Source organism: Paramormyrops kingsleyae, chromosome 6 (assembly GCF_048594095.1).
Source record: "Paramormyrops kingsleyae isolate MSU_618 chromosome 6, PKINGS_0.4, whole genome shotgun sequence".
Classification (NCBI taxonomy): Eukaryota; Metazoa; Chordata; class Actinopteri; order Osteoglossiformes; family Mormyridae; genus Paramormyrops; species Paramormyrops kingsleyae.
This window is the reverse complement of record NC_132802.1, coordinates 3,647,092-3,664,759: the sequence shown is the minus strand read 5'-3', so window position 1 is coordinate 3,664,759 and position 17,668 is coordinate 3,647,092. Positions and strand designations below refer to the sequence as shown.

General features: G+C 42.9%; 1 protein-coding gene across 1 annotated transcript; it reads left to right on the top strand.

Annotated features, from left to right (window-relative positions):
* Window positions 1-1,330: 1,330 nt before the first annotated feature.
* On the top strand, window positions 1,331-17,288 carry LOC111834401 (protein Wnt-4a-like). The gene is made up of 5 exons (XM_023793654.2): window positions 1,331-1,971; window positions 12,671-12,906; window positions 13,170-13,301; window positions 14,978-15,120; window positions 15,764-17,288. The coding sequence occupies exons 1-5, from the start codon at window positions 1,895-1,897 to the stop codon at window positions 16,229-16,231; spliced, it is 1,056 nt and encodes a 351-aa protein (XP_023649422.1). The 5' UTR covers window positions 1,331-1,894; the 3' UTR covers window positions 16,232-17,288.
* Window positions 17,289-17,668: the final 380 nt, after the last annotated feature.

Genomic DNA, 17,668 nt, shown 5'->3' with positions numbered 1-17,668 from the left:
TGTTTGTCCTGTGACCGGTTGGCATCCCATCCTGGGTTGTTCCTTCCCTCGTGCCTGTAGCTTCCTGGGTAGAATCTGAACCTCCTTTACTCTGAATGGGACAAGTGGGTTTGGAAAATGGATGGATGGACGGTATGAAGAAAGCAATTTTTTAAATGACTAAAGTAATAATAATAATAACGATTATGATGATGATGATGGTGATTATGACGATAATAATTTAAAGGGCATTATAACAATAGAAACAGTAACCTGACATATTTGCACATGGTCCAGATCAATGGCCTTCGTTATGTTTCAGGGTCCCAGCACACTTTACTCACTTCCTCCCCCTGTTGGTGACTGTGGTACCTTCTTCTGCAGTTACATGCTTCCCAGACTGAAGAACGTCCACGACTGAGCAGACGATTTTTATCGAGACGTTCTTGAATTTTCAACATGACGTTCACCGATATTTTTGCATGAAGGAAAGTGACACTTCCTGTGGATGTGGCAGTTGTACTGCGTCAGATCTAACACAGGCCTATTCATTATTTTAAGTAACAGATCCTATTATAGCCTTTAGCTCCTGCATCCCCTGTCCCCAGCATGCCTTTTATTCAGGACACCGTTTATAATGTTAACTGTTATATGAAATATATTAGGGTGACCTCACTGAAGCTGAATTTAGATTTTCTTCAGCACTTTGAAACTAAACAAATTAACACACTAGAGAGCCTGGGCGGAGCCCTGCACACACACGTTATTTCATTTGTATAATATAATAAAACAGTTGGCAGTTGAATAACAACCCAAGTTAACGCCATTTTTTCATGCACGCTTTAAACCACATCTCAAAGGAAACCTGAACCCCAGTTTTATTCGTAAAAAGATATTTCTGAAATTGTACTTATATATCCATGTTTTGGTCTTTGTTACAGTTAAAGCTTTGTGCAAAATAAACGGACCTAAATAACCATTGTTACCACGTTTACTAAGGCATTAAGCAACAATGAAGTTTTACTGATCCAGTGGGTGATGTTGATGGGTTAATTTGGCAATATAACAAATGGAATTCCTTTCGTTAAGGATACTGTTATTTAAGGACAATCTGGAGACGGTGATAGTTAAGAAATTGGCGGTGTTAAGGGTTTTTTTCCCCTTTTCTTTTCTTTCAGCTTTTTTTTTTTTTACCATAGACTGACATTATGACATCCTTTTACGAGTGACTTTCAACAACACATGGGTCACCGAGTCGTAAAATGCATCGTGCGTTTCATAGTGAGCTAAACTCCACCTTCTTCTCACTTACCCATCAGAAAAAGAAAAAAACAGAAAAACTTCCCTGACAAATGGCACCGCCCCTGCTTAGTCCAGCAGGAGTTTCTAAACTCGGTTTGGCGTCCTTCGCGCAGTGTCATCTCCCGATGTTATCAGGCACAGCGTAAGGTTACATAAAAGATCAACACGCCCGACTGGGAGAGAATGGCAAGCGAAGCCGCCGCTCATGCAAGATCACGACGGAGGAAGCAACTCATAGCAATATATTAACACTTACGTGCGTACATGGACAACATATAGAACAAGTAAACCAAAAGACTTGTTACGGGCGGGTTATAAGAAAACGGAAGAGAATTAGAATTTAGTCAATTGAATGCACCGAATTTACCTCGGCCGATGAGGTGACATTGAGTTTGCGACTTATATAGCACCGGTTTCGTCTAATAGGTAAGGACATCCGCAGTGGCAAGACCTGCGCCTCATTGAAGAGGAAGCCCGGGGATGGATCCCTTGTTTAAAAAGGATGAACTGATCTTCACCGTCCACCGCGAAAATAATATAAAAGTCTAAGCCGGCGGATAAAATCACTCCAGCTGAGGATTGTGCGCTTAAACTGGGTTATCTCCTACTCAAGATGTCACCAGAGTACTTGCTAAGGTCACTGCTGATGCTAATTCTAGCGCTGTTCTCCGCGAATGCGAGCAACTGGCTGTAAGTTTACTAAGTTTGTTTTCTCTTACCATTGTTTTCGTGATTCATGTTTTATTTGCAAAATGTGTGACACCAGTATAGCATGTTTCCGTAGGGGAAATTGCAGCATTCCCCCATCAATCACCAATTCATTACAACAATATTTTCAGCTGATTTCAGAATATTTTTGGGCAGCTTAACTAGTCGGCATTGCTCTCCAGGAGATGTTAGAAGATATTAGCTTGTATTGTCCCCAAAAAAAAATCTACCGGAGCAATAACGCAAACCAGTGCAGCTGTCCAAAAAAACATGTCAGACAAGTTGATATGGTCTGCTGGTTTCAACAGGAAATGTCCTCAGGGCTCTTTAATCAAACAGTATTCTCAGAAAATAACTTGGTAGCTTAATGTTGTAAAATGTTAAATGCATTTGAATGAGATGGTGCATTGTATGCTATGCCGGTAACTCCAGGACACGTGTTTATCCGTATCATTCCACTCATTCGTGATATAAGTGAATTTTCCCCTATGAAGCATGCAGCTGCTTCGCGCTAATATTGTTAGGTCTCCTGTGTATGAGAAAGTCTGCATTACCTTCATAGCTACAGGTACCCGCATTGGTGGGACCAGTTCAACTGTCCTGCGTTTTGGAACGGCACTGGAGGTTTCTGCTGGAACTTCACTGGGGGTTCCAATTGCTTGCCAGTAGTGCAGTTCGGATTCTTTTAGCAGTTTCACGTATGCTCTGCCCCGTATGTGCAAAGTTTAGATCCGAGCCTACATTTAGCACTGTGCTCAATATATATTCGACATTAGACGGAGCTGCATTGTCATGTGCGGTATCGGATTAACTGGAGTAGGTGGACAGAAAACTGCACCATTGAAAAATGTTATACCCTGTCTTATATTTAAATTCTGCGTTTGTGCGCATATATTTTGTACTGATACATTAAAGCGAGGAGTTACGTCATTCAGAAAGGGGATCAGCCGCCTGAGATCTGTACTATATGAGGACTGCCGTGCCATACAGCCTTCTAAGTCTGCGTGTGCTATGAAGGAACGTCTCTGCAAGTCAGAATTCACTGACAGCGCACACAGCACACTTTAACGATTGTAACCACGCACTCCTGTTTTTCCTTGTAAAATATGTATACATATTGCTTGTTTTGAATGTGATGTAGAAAGTAACAGGGCAGCAGGGATGAGAAGAAGGAATACACAAGCCTTCCAAAATGATACAAAATATTGTCTTTTTGTTGCAAAAGTTTGATCCCTGAATAAAAAATTTGTTCGTTCAGAGATACAAACCTATTTGCCCAATAACCATAATTACATTGGAAATAAGAAAAGGGGACATTGATGCAATAATAATAATAATAATAAATAATAATAATTATAATAATTTGTTGTCACCAAAGAGTTTCATTAATTTTCAGACATATTTTAGCAACATTTGGTCATCAGAAAACACTCAACATAGCTTTCAAATGCTGATTTAACATTTCTGATTTTAAGCTGTCACTTATTTAGCATCGGTACAGGTTTATGATTAACAGAAAGGAATATTCACCTGCCCGGTCATCCATCCATCCATCTTTCAACCACTTAACCAGGTCAGGGTCACTGGTGGGTGGGAGGGCTGTCCCATGCGGGGGTACCCACACACACACACACACACACACACACACACACACACACATACACACACATGCTTGTATTTATATCTTTGTGGGGACTCTCCATTCATTTCTATGGGAAAACCCTAATCCCAGCAATGATGACCATAACCCAAACCCAGCCCTAATCTTAATCAGGAGCAAACAAACAAAAAACAAGATTTTGGCATTTTTAATTTTTTGATTGCATTGAAAAATGGTCCCCACTACATCAAATTAACAGGTTTTTGTTACATTGTGGGGAACATTTGGTCCCCACAATGTAATACAAACATAATCCATGCACACACACACACATACACACATGACATGTCACTACATGTCTTTGTACTGTTGGAAGAAACCTGTCCAACAGGAGGAGAGCATAGAAACGCTGACTTAGATCATCTCCTTTCCCACATTTGTTCACTGCCTTCTGATCTCCTGTTTGCATTTGCCACATTATCTTTAAGAATAGAGCATCATCTCTGCTTTTGTTTGTTACCCATAAATGCTTTGTCTGTGCTGCTGTGCTCTAGATTATAACTCATTAGTTTTGGTCCTTCCCTTTGTGTTTACAGTAGCAAAGTAGCTAAAGTCATTTATACAGATAATATAGGTACAATATAACATAATTTCCCTCAAATGGTGTGACGTAGTATTTTTACTCAGCAATAATGTCAATAGTGTTAGTATAATTGTGATTTTAATAACTGTAGTTATTGAATTGACTAGAAGGTGATTGGAAGGGGGTCCCATGGAAGTACGTAACGTTAATTGTTTAATTAAAATATACAGTTGTGTAAACAGGTACTGTGTACATGGCTTTGGTAAACAAAAATGTCCACTGAACAGATGATAACAGATAATGGGTCTTTTCCCTTAAAAAGGGAATCCATTTTCAGTTTTACTCTGATCTTCCTTCCCAGCATGATTCAATAAAAAATCAGGCTGGAAGTGGCGGATATAATATCAGTACACAATTCCAGCTATTGGTTTACAAAAACAAAAGCAGACTACACAAGAATTCCTAAACAGTCTTGAAAGTATACTTGCACTCAAATGACTAATTGCTATCATCATTCATCTGCAACGAAGACAAGCACAAATATCTCAGTCTCGCCTCAATAGCCTTGCCTGCTCTGACGCAGGAACTGCAGCGGAGGGTTGGGGGAAGAAAAACACAAACAATATATAAGGGACACTTCTCTTTAGCTCTAGAGAAACATACACAGTTTAAGAAAAAAAGTCTGTAGGAAAGGCAGAGAACAGTTTATAACCGCAGGTAAATTTAGCCGCTCTGGCGGGCATTAGCTTCAGACAGTTGACACTGATATTGTTTAGACAGTAAAAGCTATTTCGGACCCACACGGTGGTCACAATAAGTAGTCAGATTAGAACTGACCACGTAGTCTTACCCACAAACTCCCATAAGACATGGCGCCATGCACAAGGTAAGAGCCCTACATAAAGCTCTTGTGGTGCCAGGCATAGAATTCAGGTTTAAATCCCCCACCCCACCCCACCCCGACCTCCTGAAATGTACTCCTGTGATTCAGAACGGTTTATTAAGTTTGCTCTTCCAGCCACCCTCCACCACACACACATCCCACTCACAACCCAGATGAAAAGTATTTCCTGGCTGTCTCACTGATAACGTTGTCCAAAAATCGCATCGAGAGAACGTTTTAGCTCCAATCACCAACAGCATGGTGTGGACACACTATGCCCAACTGAATGACTTTGATGATGTTCTGTTATGGAGGAGAATTTTGAAGTATGCTTTTTCTCAGAATCAATTATTCATCTGGTGGCTGGATTATAGGAGAGAGGTATTATGTTTCCCAGTTCATGCTTGTCAGAGCTGTACGGACTGCGGAGCGCAATGGAAAAAGTGGCCCTTGTTCCCCTGGATTAGTTGGTTGTCCATGTTTCGGAGAGACCCAACTGAGGCACCCACAGTAGCTCCTCTCATACAGCACGTCCTGGATTTCGAGCTTCGGGGGGTAAACCAAGGCCACCCCGGACGACTGTGGCTTGGTGAGAAGATTCGCAGGGAATTCCGTGGAGGGGTGGCCTTTTTCAGTGTGGTGGGATGTGGAACTGGCCCAGAGAACGCAGGGCTGCTGGCAGAGATGGCAGCACCTGTGCAACAGCGTGGAACCTTTGTACGGAAAGAGTGTAAAAGGCTCTGCTGGCTGGACAAACCGTGCAGCTGCGTGGAACCTTAGTGTGGAAAGAACGTGAGAGGCTCAGCTGGCAGGCCCAAACCGTGCCTGCTTGGAACCTTAGCACGGAAAGAACGTAAAAGGTTCTGCTGATGGGACAAATCGCGCAACTGTGTGGAACCTTAGTGTGGAAAGAACGTGAGAGGTTTTGCCGGCGGGACAAGGCCGTTCGGGCCTGGCCGACCAAAGCTTAACACAGGCACAGGTTGTGATTGTGACGCACCCCATGTCAGATTCACGTAGCGGCACACGGCTTATTGGCAATGTAGCCCGATGTGTCAGATACCTGCAGCCACTTCAGTTATCCAGCCATTACAACAGAGAGCGAAGCCAGGCTGTCCACACTGACTGCTGACCGCGTTATGGTATCCGCTGATCAGTGGTGTAGGAGAGAGTTAAATGTATTTATTAATTTTCAGTTCAATTTATTCAATTTATTTTTATATAGCATGTTTCACATCAGAGTCGCCCCAAGGTGCTTTACATGGGTGTGTTGTGATACAGTACAGCATTAAGACAGAATAATACAAAAATTGGGGGAAGGGAAGACCAAGAAATGAAAGAGTGCCAGATGACAACGGAGGAACCAAAAACTCCCAAGTAGGGAGAAAAGAATCCTCTGGGGGTCTGAGGTCAATTGGCTGCCCCCCCCCCCAGGCATGCTAACATTATTGAAAAAATTTAAAATTTAATTTAACTTATTTTGTTTATCTAGCATGAACAATGCTTACTGATCAACAGAAAACAAGATTGTAAATGAGCCAGAGTTCGCTTCATAAACTCATTTCAATCTGTTCTCCTGGGCCAGCTCTTAAAAAGGCAGCCTAGAATCAGAATCAAATAGCTTATCATAAATGTCACAATAATTTACATATATACTAATACCCAAACCTGATATTGAGGGGGACACGACTTAATCATTTAAATACAAAGATGTATTTATTATGCAGAAGAATGAATCCAAATGTAAGTACATGTCAGTGGCACTGCTTATGTGTGCCGCCTCTGTTCTCTGTAGGCTTCATCCTGATGCCATCTGGATTGTTATTAAGTGCCACAAGGAATGTGATATCTAAAGAATGAAACATATGATTCACTGTACTCTTTATGAGCGACAAGACCTAATCAGCTCTTCACTCAGTCATTTTCTCAGCTGTTCATCGGTATAGACCTTGGTGCTCCTGCAGGATAGTGATCAGGAGCTTGCACATTAACGTTATGCTACATTCGGCGTGTAATGAGCGTGATGTAAAATACTTGTGCAGGCTGTTGGTCTTGGCCAGTCTCACGGGAAAGCTTCCAGGAGTACCCAAGAAAGCTCATACCAGCTTTAATTGCAGTGAGAGGTCTTTCTACAACACACAAGTTTTAAGCATCAGTTTATAGTTTTGCTATCGTAAGCTGCTGGTAGTGCGTTTGAGCCGAGGAGCATTATTCTGTTATTTCACATTTCAAGCAAGAATTAATTTGTATTCATTTTTGCTTTTCATTCTGACATTACACGTGTGCATCCATGTTCACAGCCAATTTGATGTTTCCGTTTAAGATTAAAAATGCTAACATTTTAGTAGAAAGTCTTACTGTGATTTCCCACTATGGCTCATTAAATATGTCATGAGGATAATAAAAGGAGACATTGGACCACACAGCATTATGGGAAAAGGCATAAGGGAATAATCATTTATTCTTTATAGTCGCACAGGGAATTTTAATTGATCAGATAAATCATATTAGTATCCCAGGAATTTATGTTTATTATTCCAAGTTTATTTTTTTATAACAAGGGGTCTCGAGCAGAACCAATATAGTTTATGTCCAGGTTTTATGGCTCAGCAGTTTATGGTTGCAAAGTATTCTTTATTTTTCAAACATTTTGTGTAAGAAACAAAAACAAAGAGGCACCCAGCTTCTGACATGATTATTTTTCAACATTCCGACATGCAGGATGAGATGGGTCTATGACACAGAACCCCCCCACTTGACCCTGTAAATTTATGAACACACATATGCCTTCCTTACACTTACACTCTCTTCTGTACTCCTAACACTGAAATATTGTTGAGTTTACTGCCTATTTCAACCCCAGATTTGCTGTTATCCATTTTACATTCTAAGTACAATTTTCTCATTAAAACCAGTATACAAGTAACACGGAAATAGCATGCAGTGTGGATATCAATTAAACAACATAGTTTATGGTTATCAACGAGATAACATACTGTATGGTTATCAACGAGATAACATACTTTATGGTTATCAATGAGATAACATACTTTATGATTATCAATGAGATAACATACTTTATGATTATCAATGACATAACATACTTTATGGGTATGAATGAGATAACAAACTTTATGGTTATCAACGAGATAACATACTTTAAGGTTATCAACGAGATAACATACTTTAAGGTTATCAATGAGATAACATACTTTATGGTTATCAATGAGATAACATACTTTAAGGTTATCAATGAGATAACATACTTTATGATTATCAATGACATAACATACTTTATGGGTATGAATGAGATAACAAACTTTATGGTTATCAACGAGATAACATACTTTAAGGTTATCAACGAGATAACATACTTTAAGGTTATCAATGAGATAACATACTTTATGGTTATCAACGAGATAACATACTTTAAGGTTATCAATGAGATAACATACTTTATGGTTATCAATGAGATAACATACTTTAAGGTTATCAATGAGATAACATACTTTATGGTTATCAACGAGATAACATACTTTAAGGTTATCAACGAGATAACATACTTTAAGGTTATCAATGAGATAACATACTTTATGGTTATCAATGAGATAACATACTTTAAGGTTATCAATGAGATAACATACTTTATGATTATCAATGAGATAACATACTTTATGGTTAACAATGAGATATACTTCTCATTGTGTACAATTTACTTTATACATTATAATATATATAATATTACTGTACACAAAATAATACATTATATTATGCAGTAATGCTTTCAAATTAAAGTATGACTCTTTAAAACTGATGTGTACTGCAGGGTTTAGGTAACCAATCAAACTACCTCAATCACTAGCTACCTTACCTTGATGCTAATCAAAACTGGGCTTCGGATATATGCAAAAAGGTGTATCCAGGTTACATTCGTGTTGCGTCTACTTTGACCAATATGCACAGATGCAGAGGTAAATGGCAAGATCGACGGGAATGGACTGGATCTGGGGTTGGGGCAGGAAACGAGAGCAGGAGCCCTCAGCATGGCTTTCATATCTCTGGTAGAATCCACACGAGGTTGCAGAGATGGTGACAGGACTATTTTAAGAGGGAAAAGTGTGTTTCTCCAGTGCTTCTTAACCAAAGGGAAAAAGGTTTTGGATTCGAATGGGCTTGACTATAAGACTTAGTACATGTCTGTGTCATTGCTTTATTTTCATATGAAACAGCATGGTGTAAACCAGAGTGACTCTGGTTCTGTTCAGCTGGAAATGGTTTGACTCTGGAGCGACACTAGTTGTGACAGAGGACAAAAGGAGCCACATGATTCCATTTCTAAGTTGAAAGATGTATGGAAACAATCAGGCAAGGCCAAACAGGCTTTTAGTAGAGTTAACATAAATGTTGAAATATATAATAAAAAATTAAGGATCATGTTATGTCAGCTAACAATAGCTATCAGGGAGAGAGGAGCAATGCTTCTGTTGAACGGGGAGTATATCTGGTTGGTTGGTGTTATATAATATTTATTGAGCAATCAGGCACTCCATGCTTCATTTGTGAGTAAAATCACGAAAGCTTTTAACTGTGACTTTGGTGGTGAATAAAGCCCCGCCTTATTGCTTCATTGCAGTGGTTTGTTTTAGCTTTTGTCTTAACTTGCGTTTACTGTACCTGAACTTGGCAAGCTCCCCCCGTAGGGGCGGGTCCCTCTCCTTTCCACCTCGCTTCCCATTTACCACGCATGGCTCTTCCTCCAGCTGGGACGCGTCTCTGTCACGAGGCCGGGGTGTCCCAGCTTGTCTCGCTCAACTCAGGGCACCCTGCAAGGGGGACCTCTAGGTCAGCGTGTGTACTCCATCCACTGCCTTTTTAAAACACTGGCCTCGTTCAGATCTTTTCAAAGATAAATGTTTAAAAACCAAAGATATTTTTGGCTTGCCGTGGTTATTAGGAAGGCAATCTGACTTCAGTGTTTGAAAATGCACTTTCTGTAGTATTCTGTTATTATTATCGCTATCTATTAGCCTTCCAGACGTCTCTCTCCAACCTACTATATACTGTAGTCCCTTAAGAAAACAAAACTATTATGTTGATGTGACAGAAAAATAGACAGTGAAAGTGTTTATGAGCAGTCTGTAATTAGCCCAATTCATAAATCCTATGACCACATACCAGTCATTTGAAAGATACATTTGACCTTTCATAAATAGTGTTTAATTGCTGTTTGCTGATTATCAGTTAGTGTGTGTCATCAGTCTGAGTGAGTTTAGGGGATATTGCTCTCTACTGGAATGACTGACTACTGAAAAATCTATTTTTTTAAGGATTTAAGACTGTTTGCAGGCCTCGATTGAACCTGGTTATCTGAAAATGTTTTTGCAAAGTCTGGGCAGCTCTCTCAGCTGCACTGTGTCCATTGAGGTGGACTGCTCACAATCAATGTAGGAAAAATAGTATCATTTAGTCTGGGTAAAATAATTCTTGTAGTTAGGTCAGTTTTACTTTGTGCTTGAACAAGGGCAAAAACATTAACACGAAAGCACATACGCAAACACCAACATATTTACACACCCTTCCCATTGTACATAGCATGCATCCTCTGTAAGAAACACCAACATATCCCCTGTACAATTAGGTCAGTTTCATACTAAGATCTGCTGTCAGTCATAGTCTCTGTGATTGTTTAGCCTGCCTGTGTATGCAAACAGTTGTTTAACCAAACATACATAATCCATCCATCCATCTTCTAACTGCATATCCTGGTTAGGGTCGTAGGGGCATTTAGAGGGTATCTGGGGCAACTCAGGGCACAAGGCAGGGTAAGACACTACTTGTTTTTTTAATTAAAAGCTTTGGCATATAGGAAGATGCATCTTTAATATAGAAACTTTTTAAATATAAGTAAGTATTGCATGAATTTTAATACACTTTAGTAATGCATTTTAAAAGTTCAGCAGAAGTTTGAACGTTTGAAATTACGAAAAGACTGCCATCTAGTGGAAGAGAGTGAACCTGCGCCATGAGCGCCACTTAAGACAAGCTCTGCATTGAGGTCTTTGTCACGCAAAATCACCATTATTTAGAGTGTTCTGAGGAAGATTATTGCTATATGACTGGATCTCTGTATGAGGTCATCTAGGGGCACAGTGGTGCAGTGGTTTGCACTGCTTCCTCTCGCTGCTGGAGTCTGGGTTTGAGTCTTTATTTACACATGTGCAGTTTGCATGCTCTCCTTGTGTCGTCATGGGGTTTCCTCCAGTATCTCAGGTTCACCTCCTCTTCACACAGTACAAAAGCATGTTAAGGTGAATTGGAGTCACCAAATTGTCTGTAAGCGTGAACGGTGTGCTGTTCCCTGCCTTGTGCCTACAGCTTGTGGGATAGACTCCGGGATAGACTCCGCACCCCTGTGACCCTGCATAGGACAAGCGGTGTGGAAAATGGATGGATGAGTGAGGTCAACTAAGGCTTTCCTTTATTCCCCAGTTATTGATACATTTAAGCTAGAGAAAGGCTAGAAAGCAACTTCCTTAACATAAGTCAACGTCTTCAACTGAAAATATTAAAATGACAATGACCATAAGAATGACCATAAGACTCTTATGTGGAAATGAATACTTTTTCTAAGACGTATGAGAGGTGACCTTCGCTTGAGCGCCCTGCCCTGTGATGGACTGTCATCCTGGTCACGGTGTCCCCTGCCTTGTGCCCTCTGCTTCCGTGGAAAAGCTCCAGGCCCCGGGCAGGTTTTGGAAAAAAGACAGATGGATGGATGGATGGATGGAAGGACAGATGTTTTCTGGGTAACCCTACTTCTGTGGACCGTATCTCACACCGTGAACTGTACTACGATGTGCAGCAGATATAAGGCCTGTGTTGAGCATGTCAGGCCACCGGTTACAGCTGCAGTGGGGATTTGCTGCAGACCCACAAATCACAGGCTCCGAATGTATTTAGCGATGCTTCATCTTGGCGCAGGGAATCCGTTGTTTGAAGCCGGTTCTTTGAGCGCTGCTGTGAGGTTATTAGTGGCGGTACAGTTTGCTGTGAGCAGGTGATCATTACTGCAGTGCTTGTGTAATGCTTGTGTAATGCTTGTGTAATGATACATTCTGTTAAAAAGCTTATTCATGAACTTCATGTTTGGAAAGCCCCATATGTACAGCATGTGTGTACTGCTATATGCTATATGTGGTTCATGGATATGAGCCAAGAGGTGGTCAAGCAGTAATTGACTGGTAATCTGTAGGAAGCTGATTTAAGTATAAGCCGTAGTCTTCTGTAGGGCACTTAAGCTGAATCACAGAAGTAAGATGTCAAGCCTTATTAAAGGGTAACTATGGATGAATGGGTAGCATTTGGCTAAAAAAAGTCAGTGTTACAACAGAGAATATTCCTTTGGGAAGCATGAGAACCTGCGCAGAAGAGAGGACGTTCTAGAGAATAATGTCACTGTGGTCAGCAGGAGTCAAGATTGACTTCATGGCAACTAATAATAAGAAAACAATATTTAAAAAATAATAATAATAATAATGTTATAAGGAGCGGGCAGCGTTCTGGCAGCAAGACCTAATTCTGAGGGGGGGACGTTAATAGCTCGGCTCCTCGGCAGGTACCTGGCCAAGCTGTCGTCTTCGGGCAGCATCTCGGAGGAGGAGGCGTGCGAGAGGCTCAGGGGTCTGGCCCAGCGCCAGGTGCAGATCTGCAAGCGCAACCTGGAGGTGATGGAGGCCGTGCGCGGAGGGGCCCGCCTGGCCATCCACGAGTGCCAGCACCAGTTCCGGAACCGACGCTGGAACTGCTCCACGCTGGAGACGCAGCACATCCTTGGGAGGGTGGTGACTCAGGGTGAGCCCACAGCGCCCCCTTCAGCTAGATGGGAACATGCCGACCAACTAGCATGACCGGATATGTGTGATGAAGAATAGTGCAAGTAGATGTTATATGAAAGTGGAGTAGTAATATCACAATAGTGATTCTAATCATCATCATCATCGTCCTCACTGTCATCAAAATAAATATAAATTAAGTTTTGCGCATCATTGCAGGCTTGTAGTCCGCAGCATCAGTTCCCCTGTGTGTGTGTGTGTGTGTGTGTGTGTGTATTTCAGGCACCAGGGAGGCCGCCTTCGTCTACGCCATTTCGTCGGCGAGCGTGGCGTTCGAGGTGACGCGAGCCTGCAGCAGCGGCGACTTGCAGAAGTGCGGTTGCGACCGGAACGTGCACGGACCCGGCCCTGACGGTGAGTCACGTTCTCTCTGGATTACCCATCATGCTTTTCCATAGCATGTCACAGGTCTGCTACTATGGCCACTGCAGCAATTGGGTTTCCAAGGCGTCACTCGTTGGCCCTGTAACCTGTTGCTCACAACCCGTCTCTCTATCAGAAAGCGGCGCTGCATGTGATCTGGTAACGGACATGATATCTATTTCCATCTATCCATTTTCCATGACCGCTTCTCCAGAGCATGGTTGTGGTGAACCTCGAGCCTATTTCAGGAAACACGGGGCGCAGAGGACACCAAGAACAGGATGCCAGTCCATCTCAGGCCACACACTCACACAGAATGCAGGGTTGCTTTTATGTGGATTCAGCTGATGAGTAATTTGGCCTGTACAGCTAACCGCACTGCCTTCGCCACTCACACCAAGGGCAGCTTAGAGACCCCAGTCCAGATCACTGCATGTTCTCACAATACAGGAGGAAACCCACACAAATGTTGGAGGAACATGCAAACGCCACACACACAGAGCTGGGTCAGGGGATTAAACCACTGCACCACCTCACTTCCGTCCAACCTCCTGCACAGTCACAGGGAGCATGGAGCCCATCCAAAGCAGCAAAGGGCACAAGCCAGAAGCCAGCGGTGGATAGTTCAGGTCCAGAAAGTAAAAATCCAAACTATCTACCTGTGTCAGCGGTACATCCCAGATGGACACATACCCACACACTTCACACACTATGGATAAGTTAGAGACGTCTGTCACCCTAACTGTATGTCTTTGGACTGTGGGAGGAAACTGAAGTGCCCAGATGGAACTCTGCATGACACAGGAAGGACATGCAAACTCCACACACACACACACACACACACACACAGACAGACAGACAGACAGACATGCACACACAGACAGACATGCACACACACACACACACACAGACAGACAGACAGACACACACGCACACACAGACAGACAGACAGACAGACACAGACAGACAGACATGCACACACACACACACACACACACACAGACACACATGCACATGCACACACAAAGACAGACAGACACACATGCACACACACACACACAGACAGACAGACACACACGCACACACATGGACAGACACACACACACACAGACAGACACACACACACAGACAGACACACACACACACACAGACACACATACACAGTTGGCGTGTCATAAAAAGCTTCTGACTCCACACCTCCACACAAAACACACAAGACAAATGCAATCACATGAAACATATACGATGCTATTGTACCTGTTGACTTATTGTATACTAACAAAAACAAACAGTATATGATGCCTGATTTGCTGACAAATACTGCCCTACGAAGGCAAAACACGGTAACTACACCCTGAACCTGAGAAAGAGGGCCTCACAGTTTTTAGACTGTCCACCCGTATGTGTGGTAGGTAGATAATTAATAGTGTTTTATTCAAAACTGAGCATAGAACTAAGATATTTTGGCATAGCATAACAGAGACTAAGGCACCAGATTTCCATCATCACTCAGTTTTGGTAAAATATGCAGTTACAAAGTTTTGCCTTAGTGTGGCAGTATATATGCATGACAGTGACCGTGGTGTGGCTAAGTCTTATAAAGTAGCTGAGTGGAAGTAACAGCATAACGATGCAGCCTGATAACGACGATAATGGCTGCACGACAGGCTTCCAGTGGTCCGGCTGCTCCGACAACATCGCCTACGGCGTGGCCTTCTCCGCCTCATTTGTGGATGTTCGAGAGAGGGGCAAGGGCTCGTCCTCCAGCAGGGCACTAATGAACCTCCACAACAATGAAGCTGGGAGGAAGGTATGGTGTCGCCAGCTGAAGCACAGGACCCGGTAATGCGCCTGCTTCAGCGTGAGTGCAGGCCTGCACCCAGAGATCAAAAGCGTGAAACTCTTTCATGAAAGCTATAGGTTCTTTAGAACATAGTAAGACAATGACTGGCAACACTCAACCAAAATGGATTAATAAGCCGTAAAAACAATAATTTTTTTCTCAAATTATTTCCAGTGAGTGTAAAAATATATCAAGTAGAGATAATGGTGAGAAACAGGGCTTTTGAGATGAACTTTTAGTGTTAATTACTGTTGACAAATAAATCAACCAATTAGAAAAAGACTAAAATTGTTGGACAGATTGACAGCTACTGTAATTTCTTCACTAGCCATAAATACATAATCATGGGCGTTAGGTCCGATCGCTCCCGGGTATTTTAAGGCCGAGTATTTCAGCGCTGATGCCAATCTTCCTTCAAAAACAAAAGAAGTCAAGCCCCAGGTAAAGCTGATCTTTTCAATAGCTAGAAACTCCCTCGTACATAATTATGTGGAAAGTTAAACTAAATAATCCATCTTGTGTCCAGAAGAATATATAAACAGGTAGTGATGTATGACCTCCTACACCGAATGTATGTTTGTGTCTGCTTGTGTCGCCCCCCTCCCCGCAGGCCATCCTGAACAACATGCGGGTGGAGTGTAAGTGCCACGGGGTGTCGGGCAGCTGCGAGGTGAAGACCTGCTGGAAGGCCATGCCCCAGTTCCGCAAGGTGGGCAACATCCTCAAGGAGAAGTTTGACGGTGCCACTGAGGTGGAGCAGCGCAAGGTGGGCACCTCCCGTGTGCTGATGCCTCGGAACCCCCAGTTCAAGCCTCACACGGACGAGGACCTGGTCTACCTGGACCCCAGCCCGGACTTCTGCGACCGCGATGCGAGGAGCGGGGTGCTGGGCACGGCCGGCCGGCTCTGCAACAGGACGTCCAAGGCCATCGACGGCTGCGAGCTGATGTGCTGCGGCCGCGGCTTCCGTACGGAGCAAGTGGAGGTGGTGGACCGCTGTAGCTGCCGCTTCCACTGGTGCTGCTACGTCAGGTGCAAGCAGTGCCGCAGGACAGCGGAGACGCACGCCTGCCGGTGACTACCCCCCCCCCCTCCTGATGACCACACCCAGTATCAGTGGCCCCGCCTCCTGTGGATGGCTCCACCCTCAGCCCCCATAATATTTTGGTGAGGCTCCACCCAAATGACCACCTGCAAGCAAATGAACCAATCAGAGACATTCATGAGAAATAATGAGCCAATAAGGACACTGGAATGGTCCCATGTATGTTTCTTTGAACTTCTGTTTTTCTCAATACATCCTGGCTTTTTTTTCATTTCTTATTTATTGTTACTCATACTGAAAGAGGTACCTGAGAAATTATGTCTCCTGGAAACCTACTGACAGGAAAACAGGAAGTTATGCCTTATCATGGTGCCGTAGTCTGAGATCGGGGGGGTGGACAGGGGTGGTGTTAGATCATTAGATTTTACTGCTGCTTTACAGACTCTTTCAAATGGACAGATACACAGAAGATGACCAGGAATTTTCAATGGATTTGAGTTTTTTCTTTTTGCTAGTCACAAGTGTATCTGTGCAAAGTGTCCCGTGTGTATACGCCTGTTTGTTCGTGTACAGCAGTGTGCTGTTCAGCTACGATCCCAAACTATGGAATCACAAACAGTGAAAACAAAGCTCTGCTGAAGTGTTAAAAAAAAGGTTCCTCTTCTCCCCTACTGAGCACATTTTATTCACTTCCTGGGGTGTTATGTCACACTAAGGTGTCCCAGTAAAGAGAAGTACAAAAAACAAAAAACACTGGAACGCGACAGGTCAGGTGGGATGTGATCGTACCGGCTCGTATTTCCAGTCGAAATTACGCTGAGCTTGACAGCAAGGGTGTTTGGAAGGATCTGGAAAATCCCTCAACACTACCAGCTTGGTTGGAATAAGGCTGAGAAGCTTCGTCATTCATTACAAATGTGTGACACAGTCGTAAGCACAAGCTCTACGTCAGAAATGCCATCCAGAACTCTGTAAAATCAGATCAGCAAATACTCATGTGACGATACACTGCGGCATACCGTATTATTTGAATATATGTCAAACTTAAAATGTCGAAATATAATAAATACAGACTATTTTTTCCTACTTAGACTGAAGGTGGGTGTTACTCATTTGGGAAGGATTTAAGCTCAGCTGTCTGCTTGTCTTGCAATTCTATTCACAAAATTTCTATGTGAAAATTCTCTGAGGTAGAAGGACTACACCATGTTAATGCAGCTGGGGCTTACAGGTGTAGGGCAAAAACGGCACCGATGTAGCGTGGAAGCAACACTGATGTATCTGGGTATGAAGGGCTATTAAGGGAGTGTTATTTTACACTTATTCCAGGGGAGGTACATAGGAATTCTCTGGCCTTCTCGTGTCGCATCCTGCTCTCCCATGAGGGCGAGGCTTCGGTTCCGAGCTCAGAGTCAGCCGCTCGGGGAAAAGGGCCTTATTAAAGGCCCGAAAGTGACCCCTCTCCCGGGC

What these genes read in the sequence shown, in the direction of transcription:
- LOC111834401 (XM_023793654.2), top strand. Translation starts at nt 1,895, where the DNA reads ATGTCACCAGAGTACTTGCTAAGGTCACTGCTGATGCTAATTCTAGCG. An exon ending in GCACGGACCCGGCCCTGACG is followed by an intron (nt 13,302 to 14,977) that starts GTGAGTCACGTT and finishes GCTGCACGACAG; the next exon opens with GCTTCCAGTGGTCCGGCTGC. An exon ending in ACAATGAAGCTGGGAGGAAG is followed by an intron (nt 15,121 to 15,763) that starts GTATGGTGTCGC and finishes CCCTCCCCGCAG; the next exon opens with GCCATCCTGAACAACATGCG.